The 22,198-nt window shown below is 45.3% G+C and overlaps 1 protein-coding gene across 1 annotated transcript in view; it reads left to right on the top strand.

Annotated features, from left to right (window-relative positions):
* The window catches only part of LOC142189468 (uncharacterized), a 32,416-nt gene extending 10,762 nt beyond the window's left edge, over positions 1-21,654 (top strand). The window contains exons 2-5 of the mRNA XM_075262151.1: positions 18,222-18,617; positions 19,197-19,656; positions 20,962-21,142; positions 21,451-21,654. Of these exons, the coding sequence (XP_075118252.1) occupies positions 18,222-18,617; positions 19,197-19,656; positions 20,962-21,142; positions 21,451-21,654 (1,241 nt within the window). The remainder of the gene's footprint in view (positions 1-18,221; positions 18,618-19,196; positions 19,657-20,961; positions 21,143-21,450) is intronic.
* The last annotated feature ends 544 nt before the right edge of the window (positions 21,655-22,198 follow it).

The following is a 22,198-nucleotide window of genomic DNA, read 5'->3' as shown; positions in this document are numbered from 1 at the left end:
AACTGTGGGAAGAGGTAAAAATAAACTGGATTGAAGAATTTGCTAGAATTTGTTTTTTACATTATTTTAATATATTATTAGTTTCATAGACTTATAGTATTATTATTATTATTATTATTATTAGTAGTTACTAGCAGGAGGACGCGGCTTCGCACGGGTATATTACATGTTATGTTTGTGTAGTGGCCCCATAAGAATTGTCCAGTTTTGCACTGGTGTATTTTGTATGTTGTTTGTGTGTATGTCCATAAGCGTCATGTCATTATGTGTATCTCATTTTGGATATCAGTGAAAAACCTGTGATCAGTTGTTATGGATACCTGGAGTAAAGCTGTATCTAATCCTTCCCTGTGTAGTACTGTGTTTAGACACAAGTATCTAATCCTTGTTGCTGTGGTACTGTGTGCAGACGCAGGTATCTAATCCTCACCTATGTGGTATTGTGTGTAGTGGCGCGTATCTAATACTCTGGCATGTGGTACTGTGTGCAGAGGCACATATCTAATCCTCCCCTGTGTGGTATTGTGTTCAGTGGCGTGTATCTAATCTTCCGGTGTGTGGTTTTGTGTAAAGACGCATGTATCTAATCCTCTGCCGTGTAGAACTGTTTGCAGGTGCACGTATCTAATCCTCCCCCATATGGTACTGTGTGCTGAGACGCAAATCTAATTCTCTGGCTTGTGGTACTGTGTGCAGAGGCATGTATCTAATCCTCCAAAGTGTGGTACTGTGTGCAGACACACATATCTAATCCTCCCCTGTGTGGTATTGTGTGAAGAGGTGCGTATCTAATCCTACGGCGTGTGGAACTGTGTGTAGACGCATGTATCTAATCCTACGGCATGTGGTACTGTGTGCAGACATGCATATCTAATCCTCCCTGTGTGGTACTGTGTGCAGACATGCATATTAGAGATGAGCGAACACTAAAATGTTCGAGGTTCGAAATTCGATTCGAACAGCCGCTCACTGTTCGAGTGTTCGAACGGGTTTCGAACCCCATTATAGTCTATGGGGAACATAAACTCGTTAAGGGGGAAACCCAAATTCGTGTCTGGAGGGTCACCAAGTCCACTATGACACCACAGGAAATGATGCCAACACCTCTGGAATGACACTGGGACAGCAGGGGAAGCATGTCTGGGGGCATAAAAGTCACTTTATTTCATGGAAATCCCTGTCAGTTTGCGATTTTCGCAAGCTAACTTTTCCCCATAGAAATGCATTGGCCAGCGCTGATTGGCCAGAGTACGGAACTCGACCAATCAGCGCTGGCTCTGCTGGAGGAGGCGGAGTCTAAGATCGCTCCACACCAGTCTCCATTCAGGTCCGACCTTAGACTCCGCCTCCTCCGGCAGAGCCAGCGCTGATTGGCCGAAGGCTGGCCAATGCATTCCTATGTGAATGCAGAGACTTAGCAGTGCTGAGTCAGTTTTGCTCAACTACACATCTGATGCACACTCGGCACTGCTACATCAGATGTAGCAATCTGATGTAGCAGAGCCGAGGGTGCACTAGAACCCCTGTGCAAACTCAGTTCACGCTAATAGAATGCATTGGCCAGCGCTGATTGGCCAATGCATTCTATTAGCCCGATGAAGTAGAGCTGAATGTGTGTGCTAAGCACACACATTCAGCACTGCTTCATCACGCCAATACAATGCATTAGCCAGTGCTGATTGGCCAGAGTACGGAATTCGGCCAATCAGCGCTGGCTCTGCTGGAGGAGGCGGAGTCTAAGGTCGGACCTGAATGGAGACTGGTGTGGAGCGATCTTAGACTCCGCCTCCTCCAGCAGAGCCAGCGCTGATTGGCCGAATTCCGTACTCTGGCCAATCAGCGCTGGCCAATGCATTCTATTAGCTTGATGAAGCAGAGTGTGCACAAGGGTTCAAGCGCACCCTCGGCTCTGATGTAGCAGAGCCGAGGGTGCACAAGGGTTCAAGTGCACCCTCGGCTCTCCTACATCAGAGCCGAGGGTGCGCTTGAACCCTTGTGCAGCCTCGGCTCTGCTACATCAGAGCCGAGGGTGCGCTTGAACCCTTGTGCACACTCTGCTTCATCAAGCTAATAGAATGCATTGGCCAGCACTGATTGGCCAGAGTACGGAATTCGGCCAATCAGCGCTGTCCAATGCATCCCTATGGGAAAAAGTTTATCTCACAAAAATCACAATTACACACCCGATAGAGCCCCAAAAAGTTATTTTTAATAACATTCCCCCCTAAATAAAGGTTCTCCCTAGCTATCCCTGCCTGTACAGCTATCCCTGTCTCATAGTCACAAAGTTCACATTCTCATATGACCCGGATTTGAAATCCACTATTCGTCTAAAATGGAGGTCACCTGATTTCGGCAGCCAATGACTTTTTCCAATTTTTTTCAATGCCCCCGGTGTCGTAGTTCCTGTCCCACCTCCCCTGCGCTGTTATTGGTGCAAAAAAGGCGCCAGGGAAGGTGGGAGGGGAATCGAATTTTGGCGCACTTTACCACGCGGTGTTCGATTCGATTCGAACATGGCGAACACCCTGATATCCGATCGAACATGTGTTCGATAGAACACTGTTCGCTCATCTCTAATGCATATCTAATCCTCCCTGTGTGGTACTGTGTGCAGACGCGTATCTAATTCTCTGGCTTGTGGTACTGTGTGCAGACACACGTATCTAATCCTCCCCCGTGTGGTATTGTGCGAAGAGGCACGTATCTAATCCTGCGGTGTAACATCTCTGCCTGTTCGGGCCTCTGCACCACCCTCTGCTCGCATGCTGCAGCGCCGGAGGCGTGTGCAGTTTGATAATCTGCTTAAAGTTTTTAGTTGCACTGTGTGAACACGGCTCTAGTCCTTAATTGGATTTGCACCACACCCGTCTTCTGCCAAGGTTGCCTCTGTTCATTTAGTGTTTGATTTTGTCTTGCCTGTGATTGACAGCTTTCCTTCCTATCAGGTTCAGGGCGGGTTCTTCCTCCCCTATTTAGTCTTGGTTCACAGTCACACTGGTGCCAGTTATTGCCCTTGCTTTCTGGTTTTTCTTGCTGTTATATTACTTGTATGCTAATCCTTGACCTCTGGCTTCCCTACTGACTATTCTCTTGACTCCGTTTTGGCACTGCATCGCTCTCCTGTTACCGAACCCTGGCTACCTGACCTCCCTTTGTTGTTGTACGTCTTGTCTGCGTTTTGTGTTTCACGTATTCAGGGAGGGATTGTCTTCGTGGTTGTCGCCTATTACCTAGGATAGGGTCTGGCAATAGGAAGGGCAAGCGGGGGGCTTCAGTTTAGGGCTCACTGTCCCTTGTGCCCCTCCCTCCAGGGTTCACCAGCAGCTTCTGGGGAATTATCATCTGGTTTTTCTTTAACAGAATAACTGGCCCAAAACCTACATCCATTGCTTCCCTACAGATAGCATGGATCCTATTCAGTGTTTTGCAGCCAAGTTGGAGGGATTGACCGGCCTGGTAGCTGAGCTTGCTAAACAGGTTCAGACCCTAATTGAGGCTGCTGCACCATCCCCAGCTGTTTTGGCACCTTATAAGGTCAAGATGCTACTCCCAGACCGTTTCTCAGGGGACCGTGCAAAATTTGAGACGTTCAGGGAGTCTTGTCGCTTGTACTTTCGTGTTAATCCACATGTGACTCAGGCCCAAATGGTGGGAGTGGTTATATCTCTTTTACAGGGGGACCCACAAGCTTGGGCCCTTAAACTCCCTGCTGAGGCTGAGGAGTGGGTTGATCTGGAAAATTTTTTTAAGTCCCTGGGCTCTATTTATGCTGAGCCAGACCACACTGCGCTTGCGGAAACTCAACTCCTCACCATGCGGCAGGGCAAACGCTCTGCAGAGGAGTATTGCTCTGAGTTCCGTAAGTACAGTGTAACCGCAGGTTGGTGTGAGTCCGCGCTAAAGGCTCACTTTAAACAAGGGCTATGTGATCGTGTTAAGGAGCTCTGGGTTGGTCACCCAGATCCCCCGACTCTTGAGCAGGCCATGACTTTGGCGGTCCGTATTGACCGTAAGATTTGGGAAAATTTAAAAGAGAGAGTAGGGCCTGTTGCCTCCAAGTTTTCTGTCTCTTCCTCTCTCTCCTCTGATAAACCTACCTTTCCTCCCATCACTTCTGGTGAGGAACCCATGCAACTGGGAGCTATAGACGCCAAGACACGACGAGAGCATCGTCTCAGGAATAACCTGTGCCTGTACTGTGGTTCCTCTGGTCATGTCATCCGAGACTGCTCTATCAGACCATGGTCACCTGCGCAAAAACTTCAGTGCCTGAGTGGTAATCAGAAGAACCACTCAGGCAACCAGGTATTTGGTGGGAATAACTATAAGATGATCTTATCTGTCTCTCTGTCCTCTGGGGACAGATCTGTTTCTGGCAAGGCCCTAGTTGACTCTGGGTCTGCAGCAAATTTTATTAAATATTCAGTTGTTGAATCTTTGGGCATTGAGCTTTTGCCACTTGATACCCCTCTGTCTGTTACTGGAGCGGACTTTGCCCCACTGGCCAGGGGTAAAGTCAGTTTTAAAACCCCCTTGATCTCTTTGCAAGTGGGTTCTACACATTCAGAGGTCATAAGCCTTTTTGTTATGGAGAATCTCTCTGCTGATGTTATTTTGGGGTTCCCCTGGCTGAAGCTCCATAACCCTATTTTGGATTGGGGTAAAAAGGAGTTGGTAAAGTGGGGAGATCAGTGCTCGTCCCACTGTATTGCTTTACATTCTGTAGATTGTGTCAGTGAGGAGAAGGTCTCAGCTACTAAAAGTTGGGAACGCCCCTCCGGTATTAAAACCTGGTGGTATCAGAAACGTCGGATGAATAAAAAATGTTTTCATAGTTCTCAAGCGTCTGTGGTTCAAGTAGAACCAAAAAACAAGGCAGGGAAAACTCAGAATCCCTCTAGAACTGGTTTGTCTGGTGAGGGTCCGGTGGCCCCTCATAAAAGGGGGGGTACTGTAACATCTCTGCCTGTTCGGGGCTCTGCGCCACCCTCTGCTCGCATGCTGCGGCGCAGGAGGCGTGTGCAGTTTGATAATCTGCTTAAAGTTTTTAGTTGCACTGTGTGAACACGGCTCTAGTCCTTAATTGGATTTGCACCACACCCGTCTTCTGCCAAGGTTGCCTCTGTTCATTTAGTGTTTGATTTTGTCTTGCCTGTGATTGACAGCTTTTCTTCCTATCAGGTTCTTGGCTCACAGTCACACTGGTGCCAGTTATTGCCCTTGCTTTCTGGTATCTCTTGCTGTTATATTACTTGTATGCTAATCCTTGACCTCTGGCTTTCCTACTGACTATTCTCTTGACACCGATTTGGCACTGCATTGCTCTCCTGTTACCGAACCCTGGCTACCTGACCTCCCTTTGTTGTTGTACGTCTTGTCTGCGTTTTGTGTTTCACATATTCAGGGAGGGATTGTCATCGTGGTTGTCGCCTATTACCTAGAATAGGGTCTGGCAATAGGAAGGGCAAGCGGGGGGCTTCAGTTTAGGGCTCACTGTCCCTTGTGCCCCTCCCTCCAGGGTTCACCAGCAGCTTCTGGGGGAATTATCATCTGGCTATTACCTAACATGCAGCGTGTGGAATTGTGTGTAGACGCCCGTATCTAATCCTACGCCATGTGGTACTGTGTGCAAATGCGCGTATCTAATCCTCTGGCGTGTGGTACTGTGTGCAGATGCGCAAATCTAATTCTCCCCTGTGTGGTACTGTGTGCTGAGACGCGTATCTAATTCTCTGGCTTGTGGTACAGTGTGCAGAGGCATGTATCTAATCCTCCCCCGTGTGGTATTGTTTGAAGAGGCGCGTATCTAATCCTACGGCGTGTGGAACTGTGTGTAGACGCGCGTATCTAATCCTACGGCATGTGGTACTGTGTGCAGACGCGCGTATCTAATCCTCCCTGTGTGGTACTTTGTGCTGAGACGCGTATCTAATTCTCTGGCTTGTGGTTCTGTGTGCAGAGGCATGTATCTAATCTTCCAAAGTGTGGTACTGTATGCAGACACACATATCTAATCCTCCCCGTGTGGTATTGTGTGAAGAGGCACGTATCTAATCCTACGGCATGTGGAACTGGGTGTAGACGCATGTATCTAATCCTACGGCATGTGGTACTGTGTGCAGACATGCATATCTAATCCTCTGGCATGTGGTACTGATTGCAGATGTGCATATCTAATCCTCTGGCATGTGGTACTGTGTGCAGATGCGCGTATCTAATCCTCTCCCGTGTGGTACTGTGTGCATCTAATTCTCTGGCTTGTGGTACTGTGTGCAGAGGCATGTATCTAATCCTCCCCTGTGTGGTATTGTGTGAAGAGGCGCGTATCTAATCCTACGGCATGTGTAACTGTGTGTAGATGCACATATCTAATCCTACGGCATGTGATACTGTGTGCAGATGTGCATATCTTATGCTCTGGTGTGTGGAACTGTGTGCAGACGCATGTATCCAATCCCCCGCCGTGTGGTACTTTGTGCAGACGTGTGTATCTAATCCTTTGGCATGTAGAACTGTGTGCAGGCGTGTGTATCTAATCCTCTGGCGTGTGGTACTTTGTGCTGAGACGCGTATCTAATTCTCTGGCTTGTGGTTCTGTGTGCAGAGGCATGTATCTAATCTTCCAAAGTGTGGTACTGTATGCAGACACACATATCTAATCCTCCCCTGTGTGGTATTGTGTGAAGAGGCGCGTATCTAATCCTATGGCATGTGGTACTGTGTGCAGATGTGCATATCTTATGCTCTGGTGTGTGGAACTGTGTGCAGACGCATGTATCCAATCCCCCGGCGTGTGGTACTTTGTGCAGATGCGTGTATCTAATCCTTTGGCATGTGGAACTGTGTGCAGGCATGTGTATCTAATCCTCTGATGCGTGTATCTCAATTTGGATATCAGTGTTCGGTTGTGTATGTGGAGTGACCGTGTGTATTTCAGTTGGAATATGAGTGAAAGTCTTGCAGGTTTGTATTGGCTAAGGGGGGGGGCATTGTATTTGGAATGCTGTATCTCAGCAACGGTACGTCCGAGTGAGTTGGAGTCATGTCTTAAACCTTCCCGTATACCTGAAGTATCTCTGTACCAAATTTAGTGAAGATCGGTCCAGCCGTTTGGTTCGCATTAGAGAACAGACAGACAGACAAGAATTCATTTTTATAATATAGGGAGATTATTATTATTATTAATTACTAGAGGGAGGACCCGGCTTCGCACGGGTATATTACATGTTATGTTTGTGTAGTGGCCCCATAACAATTGTCCAATTTTGCACTGAAGTATTTTGTATGTTGTTTGTGTGTATGTCCATAAGCGTCATGTGATTATGTGTATCTCATTTTGAATGTCAGTGAAAAACCTGTGATTAGTTGTTATGGATACCTGGAGTAAAGCTGTATCTAATCCTTCCCCGTGTAGTACTGTGTTTAGATGCAAGTATCCAATCCTTGTTGGTGTGGTACTTTGTGCAGATGCACATATCTAATCCTCCCTGTGTGGTATTGTGTGAAGAGGCGCGTATCTAATCCTCCAGTAAGTGAAACTGTGTGCAGACGCGCGTATCTAATGACTCTGGCATGTGGTACTGTATGTAGATGCGCATATCTAATCCTCCCCCATGTGGAACTGTGTGCTGAGACGCATATCTAATTCTCTGGCATGTGGTACTGTATGCAGAGGCCTGTATCTAATCCTCCCCTGTGTGGTACTGTGTTCAGATGCACGTATCTAATCCTCCCCTGTGTGGTATTGTGTGAAGAGGCGCGTAGCTAATCCTACGGCGTGTGGAACTGTGTGTAGACGCGCGTGTCCAATCCCCCGGCATGTGGTACTTTGTGTAAACGCGCGTATATAATCCTCCCTCGTGTGGTACTGTGTGCAGACGCGCGTATCTAATCCTCCCCCCGTGTGATACTGTGTGCTGAGATGCGTATCTAATTCTCTGGCTTGTGGTACTGTGTGCAGAGGCATGTATCTAATCCTCCAAAGTGTGATACTGTGTGCACACACGTATCTAATCCTCCCCTGTGTGGTACTGTGTGAAGAGGCGCGTATCTAATCCTACTGCATGTGGTACTGTGTGCAGACGCGTGTATCTAATTCTATGGCGTGTACAACTGTGTGCAGACGCACGTATCTAATCCTCTGGAGTGTGTAACTGTGTGTAGACGTGTGTATCTAATTCTACGGCATGTGGTACTGTGTGCAGACGCGCGTATCTAATCCTCCCCATGTGGTACTGTGTGTAGACGCGCGTATCTAATCCTACGGCATGTGGTACTGTGTGCAGACGCGTGTATCTAATCCTATGGCGTGTACAACTGTGTGAAGACACGTGTATGTAATCCTCCCCTGTGTGATATTGTGTGAAGAGGTGCATATCTAATCCTACAGTGTGTGGAACTGTGTGTAGAAGCATGTATCCAATCCCCTGGCATGTGGTACTGTGTGCAGACGTGCGTATATAATCCTATGGCATGTGGTACTGTGTGCAGACGCGTGTATCTAATCCTCTCTGTGTGGTACTGTGTGCTGAGACGCATATCTAATTCTCTGGCTTGTGGTACTGTGTGCAGAGGCATGTATCTAATCCTCCAAAGTGTGGTACTGTGTGCACACACACATATCTAATCCTCCCCTGTGTGGTATTGTGTGAAGAGGCGCGTATCTAATCCTTCGGCGTGTGGAACTGTGTGTAGATGCGCGTATCTAATCCTACTGCATGTGGTACTGTGTGAAGACGCGTGTATCTAATCCTATGGCGTGTACAACTGTGTGAAGACACGTGTATCTAATCCTCCCCTGTGTGGTATTGTGTGCAGACGCGCGTATCTAATCCTCTGGAGTGTGGAACTGTGTGTAGACGCGTGTATCTAATCCTAAGGCATGTGGTACTCTGTGCAGATGCGTGTATCTAATCCTATGGCGTGTACAAATGTGTGCAGACACGCGTATCTAATCCTCTGGAGTGTGGAACTGTGTGTAGATGCCTGTATCTAATCCTTCGGTATGTGGAACCGTGTGCAGACGCACGTATCAAATCCTTCAGTGTGTGGTACTGTGTGCAGTAGCGCGTATTTAATTCTATGGTTTGTGGGACTGTGTGCAGACGCGTGTATCTAATCCTCTGGCGTGTGATACTGTGTACTGATCTGTGTATCTAATCCTCTGATGCGTGTATCTCAGTTTGGATATCAGTGTTCGGTTGTGCATGTGGAGTGACCGTGTGTATTGCAGTAGGAATATGAGTGAAACTCTTGCAGGTTTGTATTGGCTAAGGGGGGGGGGCACTGTGTTTGAAATGCTGTATCTCAGCAACGGTACATCCGAGTGAGTTGGAGTCTTGTCGTAAACCTTCCCGGATACCTGAAGTATCTCTGTACCAAATTTGGTGAAGATTGGTCCAGTCGTTTGGTTCGCATTAGAGTACAGACAGACAGACAGACAGACAGAAATTCATTTTTATAATATAGGGAGATTATTATTATTATCATTATATTATTAATATTATTATTAATTATTATTATTACTATTATATTATTACTATATTATTATGATTATTATCATCATCATTTTATTATTATTATTATTATTATGATTATTATCATCATCATATTATTATTATTATTATTAATTATATTATTATTATTATTATTATTATTATTATCATCATCATTATATTATTATTATTATTATTATTATTATTATTATTATTATTATTATTATTATTATTATTCCTGCACGCACTCCGCTGATTCTGTGACTCCGGGGATATTTGCCCTCCTCTCTGGACGTGATGTTACAACTGATAAAGCAGCAAATAAAAGATAATAAATAACTCTTACGTAATCACTTTCACATTTTATATTCCGAAGAAACTTAATAAGTGATTACTTCCGAAATACTGATTCATTTATAATCATTTACTACCTAGTTAGTGCTGATAAGATAAAGAGAAACAGTTTCCAAAGAAGTTTTGACTAATCTGATGTTATCCCCCTCCTCTGCTGTATACAGTATATATACATGGCGCCACTACCATCTCTATAACACCAGGTGAAGGAATCAGAACTGCAGGAGCGGTGAGTATTATATTACAGTGATATATGATTATTATACAGTATTATATATCTCATCTATCACACATCTATTACATGTATACATCACAGCCCAGTATTACAGTGATATATATGATTATTATACAGTATTATATATCTCATCTATCACACAACTATTACATGTATACATCACAGCCCAGTATTACAGTCATATATATGATTAGTATACAGTATTATATATCTCATCTATCACACATCTATTACATGTATACATCACAGCCCAGTATTACAGTGATATATATGATTATAATACAGTATTATATATCTCATCTATCACACATCTATTACATGTATACATCACAGCCCAGTATTACAGTGATATATATGATTATAATACAGTATTATATATCTCATCTATCACACATCTATTACATGTATACATCACAGCCCAGTATTACAGTGATATATATGATTATTACACAGTATTATATATCTCATCTATCACACATCTATTACATGTATACATCACAGCCCAGTATTACAGTCATATATATGATTATTACACAGTATTATATATCTCATCTATCACACATCTGTTACATGTATACATCACAGCCCAGTATTACAGTCATATATATGATTATTACACAGTATTATATATCTCATCTATCACACATCTATTACATGTATACATCACAGCCCAGTATTACAGTCATATATATGATTATTACACAGTATTATATATCTCATCTATCACACATCTATTACATGTATACATCACAGCCCAGTATTACAGTCATATATATGATTATTACACAGTATTATATATCTCATCTATCACACATCTATTACATGTATACATCACAGCCCAGTATTACAGTCATATATATGATTATTACACAGTATTATATATCTCATCTATCACACATCTGTTACATGTATACATCACAGCCCAGTATTACAGTCATATATATGATTATTACACAGTATTATATATCTCATCTATCACACATCTGTTACATGTATACATCACAGCCCAGTATTACAGTCATATATATGATTATTACACAGTATTATATATCTCATCTATCACACATCTATTACATGTATACATCACAGCCCAGTATTACAGTCATATATATGATTATTACACAGTATTATATATCTCATCTATCACACATCTATTACATGTATACATCACAGCCCAGTATTACAGTCATATATATGATTATTACACAGTATTATATATCTCATCTATCACACATCTATTACATGTATACATCACAGCCCAGTATTACAGTGATATATATGATTATTACACAGTATTATATATCTCATCTATCACACATCTATTACATGTATACATCACAGCCCAGTATTACAGTCATATATATGATTATTACACAGTATTATATATCTCATCTATCACACATCTGTCACGGAGCAAAGGTATACGTCTTCCTCCGGATGGTCTTTTGAATCAACACGGACGCAAGAGGTCGGGAGACAACAGCAATTTATTGTAATCCACAAAGTTAGTAGCCGGCGGCGGTCACATCAACCGTAATAACAATAAGTCCACAGAAGTCACAATCCAATGATAACTTTGGTTCCTTGGTCCTGTAACTAAGTCCTGGCTCTCTGCAGAGCTGTGCACAGGCCGGCTAACACATACTAACTCCAGCTACAACTATATACTAAACTGTTACTTCTTATATCTGTGGGTGGGAAGGGCTGAGTCACAGATCCTTCCCCCCTCACCTATACCAAGGAGAGCAGACTCCCTGTCTACTATGGACAATGCACCATCCAACATCTTCTTGGAGACACTGATCAGATTATCTCCACCCATTGTCCTCACTAGTTAGAGGTATTTGCATACAATGGGCTAACACACTAGACCCGAATCAGCCAACTACACACTGATGTTTACAACAGGTTAGATAATACATTCCACATGAAATATATATTACACATTGCCTATTGCCGGACTCTAACCATCCCGTGACAACCCCTCCCCCTCTCAAAACATGTGCATGACACAATTGGCCTACACAGGTAAATTGGGGAATGCACATCAGTCTCTATAGCTCATATGTCCTCCTGCCGGGATAACCCATCTGTGTTCTGGTGTTGGTTCCCTCGGCGGTGCTGAATGGTAAAGTTGTAGGTTTGAAGGGCTGGCATCTGGCAGAAAATCCGGTGGATCCATGTTGGCGTCTCTCTGAGCTTGGCTTCGGGTCACTGCTCCCACAAAGTGGCACTGTAGATTTCCAACATCGTTGCCTAACAGAACATCGGCCGGCAGCCCGCTCATCACACCAATTGTGCATCGTTTTGGTCCATAACCATAGTCGAGTTCCACGGTAGCTTTAGGAATACGTTTCCGAGTACCTCCTGCCAACTTGATAGAAATGCCAGGGCCCTCCTCTAGGGCCTCGGGTCGCACAACTCGGGGGTCCGCTACCGTTAGGAAAGCTCCCGAGTCCCGGAATCCAACAACTGTTCGGCCATCCAGTAGGACCTCCTGCAAGTGCTTCCTCTGAAGGTTTGCGGGATGTGTGGCGGAAGGCTGAATCCCATAGACCCCTGGAGGTGGAACAGATGTGTCATTCATGGAGTCATCTGGAAATGGGGCCAAACTTTCTGTCCTAGGAGTGGTTCCCAGGTAGTGAATAGGCCGGGATGCCACGGTGGCCCGTGCCCCCATGTTAACAGGGCAACTAGCTTGCAAATGTCCAGGCCGCCCGCACCCAAAACATCTGCGCTCTAGCATTCTTCCAGTGGGTCGTTGTCTAGGGACAGGGTTGTTCATAGCTGGAGGCCGATGGGCTGGGGCAGGGGTAGAGGGGGAATTGTAATCCTGAGGCCGGGCACGAAAGGTGGGTGGCTGGATGAAGGGTGTCTGGCGGACTGTGGTAGTTTTCCGCTCCTCTGCAAACAACCTCTTCCACTGCGGCTTGATGGTCAGGCCCTCATCTGCAAGGGAAGCAGCTTGCTCCACTGTGGCTGGGTTCCGTTCCAGCACCCACTCACGGATCTCAGCGGGGCACTGGGAAAAGAACTGTTCCTTAAGTATGACTTGGAGGATCTTATCGACTGTGACAGCCTCCTCTCCTTCTAGCCAGCGCTTGCATGCTTGCTTCAACTTGTGGGCGAACATGTGGAAGGAGCTTCCCCCATTGTAAGACAAAGAGCGGAACTGAACTCGGTAGGTCTCTGGAGTGACTGCATAATACTTCTGCACCGCTCTTTTAATGGCCTCATAGTCCCGCTGATCACTAGGGTCCATGGCTCTGAGAGCTTCCGCAGCCCCATCTCGTAGGTGCCCCACCAGATACCGGACCCAATCCTTCTCTGGGACTTCCATCAGGTGGCACTGGTGTTCGAAGTCCTGAAAATATCCATCAACATCCCCAGCCGCTTCATCAAAGGTCTTGAAGTGTTTATGGGAGACATATGGTGGTTCTCTCACTGTTGGGCTGGGGGTCGGCGTTTGATTATAATTCCTCGTAGTTATCTCAGCCATTCGCCTTTCATGCGCCATTCTTTCCTTTTCATGCGCCATTCTCTGTTCCTCCTTCTCCGTTTCCTGAGCCCTCTGTAATGCTCTACTCCTTTGCTCTGCAGTTGCTCCTAGCCCCAGCACTGCCAACTCCTCCTCATACAAAACAACCCATCTGCTCTTTTGGGTCTGTACCTGCCACTCCCGTATCTCTCCAGTCTCCTGGGGGCAGCCCTCCTCATGGTCGCTTTGCAGGGTCATCTCCTCCAGTGCCTCGATCAGTTGATCTTTCGTTCTTCCCTGGTAACTCAGGTTTAGTTCCCGGGCCCTTACTTGTAGACTTGCCATAGTCCAGTTCCTGTATTCTGAGGTTGTGGCTCCATTAATCGCTGGGCTGCTGTAGTCCATCTCGCTGTCCTCTGTTGATCCCACCGCTGCCACCAGTTGTCACGGAGCAAAGGTATACGTCTTCCTCCGGATGGTCTTTTGAATCAACACGGACGCAAGAGGTCGGGAGACAACAGCAATTTATTGTAATCCACAAAGTTAGTAGCCGGCGGCGGTCACATCAACCGTAATAACAATAAGTCCACAGAAGTCACAATCCAATGATAACTTTGGTTCCTTGGTCCTGTAACTAAGTCCTGGCTCTCTGCAGAGCTGTGCACAGGCCGGCTAACACATACTAACTCCAGCTACAACTATATACTAAACTGTTACTTCTTATATCTGTGGGTGGGAAGGGCTGAGTCACAGATCCTTCCCCCCTCACCTATGCCAAGGAGAGCAGACTCCCTGTCTACTATGGACAATGCACCATCCAACATCTTCTTGGAGACACTGATCAGATTATCTCCACCCATTGTCCTCACTAGTTAGAGGTATTTGCATACAATGGGCTAACACACTAGACCCGAATCAGCCAACTACACACTGATGTTTACAACAGGTTAGATAATACATTCCACATGAAATATATATTACACATTGCCTATTGCCGGACTCTAACCATCCCGTGACAACATCTATTACATGTATACATCACAGCCCAGTATTACAGTCATATATATGATTATTACACAGTATTATATATCTCATCTATTACATGTATACATCACAGCCCAGTATTACAGTGATATATATGATTATTACACAGTATTATATATCTCATCTAAGTTGATCTCATTGTTTTTCACATCCACCATTTGAGTGTTCGCTCCCCATGCTGTAGTCACATAGAACCAGTGATTGATATTCAGTATCTCACTACACACCTTGAGGATTACAGCTGACCTCAATAGACTACTTGCACACTTCTTATTCACTTTTTCAGCCTTGAGTCTCTTATTTGTTGTCCCGGTGTGTGCCCGAGTACTTGTAGGGTGTTATAAGGGTTGTCTACTTTCAGACCTATATTGAGAGATCAGTGTTCTTGTTTGCACAATATAACTTTATACAATTTTCCCCTGTAATTTCTGTATGACTTCCTCACAGTTTTCTAGATCTCTGCTTGCTGTCTTTCTTTCTGTTTACTGCGAGTGGATATCGATGGGTCAATGATCATGTGATATATGATCTATGGTGATTGGAAACAAACTCCATAGTCATGTGATCAATAGAGATGAGCGAACTGTGAAATATTCGGTATTCATGTCAAATAGCTCCTCAATATTGGACTATTCGAACGAATATGGAACCCCATTATAGTCTATGGGAGAAAATGCTTCGCTACAGGGGATCCCACCATTCACCTCAGGGGAGTCACCAAGTCCACTATGACACCCCAGGAAATGATGCCAACACCTCTGCAATGTAACTGGGCCAGCAGGGGGAGCATGTCTGGGGGCATCTAACACACCAAAGCCCCTCTATTACCCCACTAATAATGCGATAATAAGAGTTGAGCGGGAGCTTTTTCCCTTAGGAATGCATTGACCAGCATTGATTGGCTGAATGCCATACAAAGTACATCATTCGGCCAATCAATGATGGCTCTACCGGAGGCTCGTCTGTGAGGAGGCGGAGTCTAAGATCGGTCCACAGCAGTCTCCATTGTGGTCTGGTCTCAGGTATAGCAGAGTTGACACAGCTCTGCTACACCTGAGATGCAGCAGATCTGGCCGTGCACATGCTGAGCTCTGCTATACCTGAGATGTAGCAAAACTGACTGTGCGCTGAACCCTGCTACATCTGAGATGCAGTAGAGCTGACTGTGCGCTGAACCCTGCTACATCTGAGATGCAGTAGAGCTGACTGTGCGCTGAACCCTGCTACATCTGAGATACAGTAGAGCTGACTGTGCGCTGAACCCTGCTACATCTGAGATGCAGTAGAGCTGAATGTGCGCTGAACCCTGCTACATCTGAGATGCAGTAGAGCTGACTGTGCGCTGAACCCTGCTACATCTGAGATACAGTAGAGCTGACTGTGCGCTGAAACCTGCTACATCTGAGATGCAGTAGAGCTGACTGTGCGCTGAACCCTGCTACATCTGAGATGCAGTAGAGCTGACTGTGCGCTGAACCCTGCTACATCTGAGATGTAGCAAAACTGACTGTGCGCTGAACCCTGCTACATCTGAGATGCAGTAGAGCTGACTGTGCGCTGAACCCTGCTACATCTGAGATGTAGCAAAACTGACTGTGCGCTGAACCCTGCTACATCTGAGATGCAGTAGAGCTGACTGTGCGCTGAACCCTGCTACATCTGAGATGTAGCAAAACTGACTGTGCGCTGAACCCTGCTACATCTGAGATGCAGTAGAGCTGACTGTGCGCTGAACCCTGCTACATCTGAGATGCAGTAGAGCTGACTATGCGCTGAACCCTGCTACATCTGAGATACAGTAGAGCTGACTGTGCGCTGAACCCTGCTGCATTTGAGATGTAGTAGAGCTGACTGTGCACTGAACCCTGCTACATCTGAGATGCAGTAGAGCTGACTGTGCGCTGAACCCTGCTACATCTGAGATGTAGCAAAACTGACTGTGCGCTGAACCCTGCTACATCTGAGATGCAGTAGAGCTGACTGTGCGCTGAACCCTGCTACATCTGAGATGTAGCAAAACTGACTGTGCGCTGAACCCTGCTACATCTGAGATGCAGTAGAGCTGACTGTGCGCTGAACCCTGCTACATCTGAGATGCAGTAGAGCTGACTGTGCGCTGAACCCTGCTACATCTGAGATACAGTAGAGCTGACTGTGCGCTGAACCCTGCTGCATTTGAGATGTAGTAGAGCTGACTGTGCACTGAACCCTGCTACATCTGAGATGCAGTAGAGCTGACTGTGCGCTGAACCCTGCTACATCTGAGATACAGTAGAGCTGACTGTGTGCTGAACCCTGCTACAACTGAGATACAGTAGAGCTGACTGTGCGCTGAACCCTGGCGGCACCACTTCACTCAGCTCTATCTCCAGCTCTAATGTGAATAGAGCAATAGAGATTCTTGGCTGTAAAACACGAGTCACATTGCGGCACTAATCCCTGTGCTAGCTGGAGTTAAGGGCTTTGTATTAATCGATCTGCAGTCACATAGCCCGACCTTAGCGCCATACACTGTGTGTGGACTGTGAAGACCCCCAATAGTCAGATATTGATCCTCATCCTATGGATAAGTCATCAACGTCTGGTCTTGGACAACCCCTTTATTGTCTAGACAGACACCAAGTGTTACAATGAGGTGAGGAGACATATATAGGAGAGAGTATGCAGGTCTCCATGTTCTCACATGTTCTCTGTTACAGACTTACAATATCCAGAATAATCCGCTTTTATAGGACTCTACTGATCCAGTCTGAAGTACAGGAGATCGGCAGGGAATATTCCAGAAGACCAAGTGATCTCCACCACAACCTACAAGAAGTTGATGGCCCAACCAAGTAAAATTATTCTCTAATGTTTCCTTGTAGTTGGGAAGGACTTATGAATGACTAGCCTGTGCCTGCGACTTCTTCTGCGGGTTGTTAGCGCCGATAATCCACCTATATTCAAAAAAATGCTGCCATTGATGGTTTACCTGCTCCGGCATTTCGGCAGCTCTCAAGCTGTCCTGCTGCTGAACTTGTTCCTCGCACCCTGCTTGTGATTGTTCTGGCATCTCAGCAGCTCGCTGGGACACCATATATTGAGTGTATTGTTGGTCCAGGGCTTATTACTTGGCCTATAATGGTAATCCAATGCAGATCCATGGAGTGAAAGGAGTTGTGTGGTTCTGTCCTGTAACCCTGAGTCCGTTGAGACAAAGTTGCTTTGTTCATGTGGCCGGTAGTAAGCCACATGTATAGTTAGGTTCACATTACTGTTTAGTTAGTTGCTCAGACGAGCAGGATTTTTTATTTTATTTTGTGTTTGCCTGAAGTTAAGGCTGTGTTTTTTTTTGTTTGTTTTTTTCTCATTTTGGGCTTGAAGTAAAGGTTCATTTATTTTCCTAAATAAACCAGTTTGCTGCACATTTTGTCAAGAACTCTAGAAATGATCCCTGAAAGTATAGTCTTCAGTTTGCAGCAGATTTTGTGTCCCTGTCTTGTCTGATTTTGTCCGCACCACTGCTTGTACCGAGCTAACGTCCCCACTGTTTACAGATGTAACAATCCCACTGAATAGACATATCCATATCCTACACTATAGATTGGGTCACTCTTCATTTTTTGTATTCTAGGGACTCTCTTACTGACCGTCAGTAACGATGGCACCATGAGAATTGGTCTGATGCCAAAACATCATCAAGACAGCTATTATGACCGGGCTGTAGTGATAGGAAAACTGGAGAATGTCAGCCATGTTATCTGCAGTCCAGAAGGAGAAATGTTCTGTGTCTGGGGCGCAGATCTCTACAGGGGGCCACTGCCATCAACGGAAGGTGTCGACTGGTTTTCTAAGGCCAAAAGAGTTGGAAAAGGTGTATGGAACAAATTTAGTTTTCTTTTCTTTCACCCAAATGGAGAATTGTACGGTATAACCTACCAGGGAGAGTTCTACAAAGGTCCACAACCGGACAATGAAAACATACCTTGGATGTATGAAGAAGCCACACAAATTGGGGTCACTACGCATGGTAAGCAGTAGTTTGTTCTGGATCATGCATTACATAGTGTAGGACCTCATGTCCAGTCCTTGTCCACTCCCTGTTAGGACACATGTAGCAAACCCTAAAGAAGGTACCAGAAACTAACAATTGTTGACCGCATTAATTTACGTTCCAACACCCATGTCTTGCACCAATCAGCTGTTTTTATGCACAATATATGGCGCTGTAGGCCGGAGTTATGCAAATGGAAGAAAGTGATTTCTGCTCCTCCAAAACGGTGCTAAAAATGGTTTATTGGTAAGGGTTGGGGAGTCTGATCTCCATAATCTCAAAATATAAACCTATCCTAAGTAGAGATCATTCCCTGTCAGCCTTAGACATCCCCTTAACATGACTCAGGAGATGTCACCTTGACAGATAACGTTTTACTTACCATTTAATTTGATGGGATTTAAGGTGATAAATATCAGGTTAAGATTTGCTGTACTTGTATCTGACTCTTAGCACGTCAATCTACCGTCATGTCTACTGGCCCAGGCGCTCAGCCCACCGATATAGAGGACGACGTTGTCTCAATAACCACATTGATATGTTTTATTCCGATAGGTTGGGCAACACTTGAAGCCTTATGCTTCGATCCCAATGGGGTTCTCTATGCGATCACTACTGATGACAAACTTGTCAAAGGAAAACCTCCAACAAAACAGTCCTATGATGAGTGGCTGAAGACGACTACGATGCTTGGAGAAGGCGGCTGGAAAGATCTCAGCTATTTCATGTCGTTTTCTTCTAAGGGGAAATTGTGGTGTATAGATAAGAAGAAAGGAAACATCTACAAAGGATTCATCCCGGACGACGGGAGATATATAGACAACGCGGAGCATCTGGGGTGGGACTACAATCTGTTTAGATTCCTCTGCTTCACAAAAGACAAGACCATCCGCAATATCATAAGCTTTGACTTTCTCCCTGAACAAGGACAAAGAGTTTCCGAGACTCCGGAAGTGATCGAGGAGAAAATCTATGACAACAGAGAAAGCAGCACCATATTAAAGCACACCTTCATGTGAGTAGGACAATGTGTCGGTTACTAGCAAAAAACCGCTTGTACATATTTCAGAGTGACCCCAATCCATGGTCCACAAAGTCAAGGGGCAATCTATAATCAGAGGCCTTCTCCTTAGCTTGGAGCCACCATGACAATACTCTGCTTGTCTCACGTCTGGCCCTGGCACCTCCTGTAAACCAGAGAATCACAAAAGTTTCCAATTCTATGGATTCCAGAACTTGTGGCCAAACCATTGCAGTGGCATTGATCATAAAATGTGTTTACAATCCCCCTAAATAGAGATGAGCGAGTACCAGTCGCTATTCGAATGTAAAAGTTCAATGCAGAACCAGCATTGATTGGCCGAATGCTATACAGTCAGCCAATCAACGCTGGTTCTTCTCCTACCTTTAGAAGTCTTCTCCGTGCAGCTTCCCCGCGGCGTCTTCCGGCTCTTCATTCACTCTGCCAGGCATCGGACCTGGGCAGAGCCGACTGCGCATGTCCTCTTGTAGTGCGGGCATGTGCACTCGGCTCTGCCCAGGTCCGATGCCTGGCAGAGTGAATGAAGAGCCGGAAGACGCCGCGGGGAAGCTGCACGGAGAAGACTTCTCGGAGGATCCAGCCCGACCCTCACTCGTGGACTTGGTAAGTATAATTTGATCGAATGTTGCCTACCCCTAGGGCCACATGGTGGCTCAGTGGTTAGCACTGCAGCCTTGCAGCGCTGGAGTCCTGGTGTTCAAGTCCCACCAAGGGCAAAAAACCATCTGCAAGGAGTTTGTATGTTCTCCCCGTGTTTGCATGGTTTTCCATCCCATATTCCAAAAAAGACATGCTGATAGGGAAAAATGTACATTGTGAGCACAATCTACATAAAGAAAAAAAATGTTGCCTACCCTTGAAACGAGCATTTTCCCCCCATAGACTATAATAGGGTTCGATATTCAATTCGAGTAGTCAAATATTGAGGGGCTACTCGAAAAGAATATCGACCCGCGGACATTTTACTGTTTGCTCATCTCTACCCCTAAACCTAAGACCACGTACCGAAGACAAGATGCAGAATTTCCTGAGGGAGTTTTCAGTGGCTAAGCCATTACAATGAACCTTGTTATAGTCCCCATAAACCCAACACATTCGGATTGAAAACTAGATGTGTAAAAATACCCTTAGTACTGTAGAGGCTACCACTGGAAGTTCTAGCCATGTAACTTGCCAAGATCTGCTGCCATCATAACAAGTCCATCAGATCAGGAGAGGCTTCATGTTCAGGTGCAGTAGACCTTATACAGGATTTATCTCTTCTCTCCCTTGTGGCAGGTTTGATAAAACAGTGAAGGCTTCCAGCTCCTTCTCCCATGAACATGGATTTACATTTGCGGTTGGGGCTTCGCTCACATTTAAAGCCGGGATACCATGTATTTCTGAGACTGAGGCGAGAGTGTCAATGAATCTGAGCACCACCAACACCTGGAAATTCACAGAAACCAATGAGACTGAGGTAAGTGAGTGTTGTCTGTCACTGTCTTCCCAGTCTAGCACCTCTCTGCCTGGTGTCTCACAATGTCCTCTTTATGGTTTTGGTTAGCAAGGCCAGCTTCACATGGGTGGATTACTCCATTATTTTGCTTCCCCCCTTCCTGCTCCTCCATTACTTCTTACCCTCCAAGTCTCCCTTTCCTCATCTTGGCTTATATTCTTGTGTCTTTGTTCCTTCCTTGGTTGTCAGTCTTGTTTCTGTCCCTGGTAAACACTGAGATGTTCCTGGGCTATGAATTAACCATTTATGATCCTTGTATCTTCATACAGGTGAAATTCTCATCGAAGTCAGACGTGGAGGTCTCTTCTGGCAAAGCCATACGAGTGGTGGCATCAGTGGTCAAAGCAGATCTTATTGTGCCGTACCGGGCCAGGGTCAGGACCCTCTTTGGGGCTGAGACCGAAGTTACTGGCACCTGGAATGGAGCTACACATTATAATCTGATGGTCAAACAGAAGGATTATAACAAATAGCAGATCCTCCATGTAATGTGAGAGCAGATATAGGAGCTGGCCATAGAGAGGAGATTCTGCTCCATAAATAATAAGACTTGGCTTAGATTAGAGAATGCAATAATTATTATATTAGACTATTATTATATCGCTTCTGCACTGAATCTAATATGCATACAATGCAGTAGTAGTAAAAGTTGGATTATATTATTTGTTTAATTCAGCCAGGAATCTAATAGGGTGATGGATTTCTCTGGAGAACCTTTCATCAGAAGAAGACTATCTAAGGGAACCTCATTAAGTAGCAGAGATGGTACAAACCCTCTGATAGTCCTTCATCCAGGTGATACAGATATTTCTACTCCATATGTGAGGCCATCTATAGACAGAACTAGATATAGGGTAGAGCCAGATTATCCAAAGCTTTATAATATCTGCAGGGATGTAGTGACCTGGTGCTCTGTGGTCCTGGTGTTATATCAGTAATGTCCGCTTGTTCAATGATCTGATCATTATATAATGTATACAAATTATCTGCCATCGCTAAACTTACAATAATCTAATA

This window comes from Leptodactylus fuscus, chromosome 1 (assembly GCF_031893055.1).
Source record: "Leptodactylus fuscus isolate aLepFus1 chromosome 1, aLepFus1.hap2, whole genome shotgun sequence".
NCBI lineage: Eukaryota > Metazoa > Chordata > Amphibia > Anura > Leptodactylidae > Leptodactylus > Leptodactylus fuscus.
The sequence above is the reverse complement of the archived record's forward strand: the minus strand, read 5'-3'. Positions and strand labels throughout refer to the sequence as shown.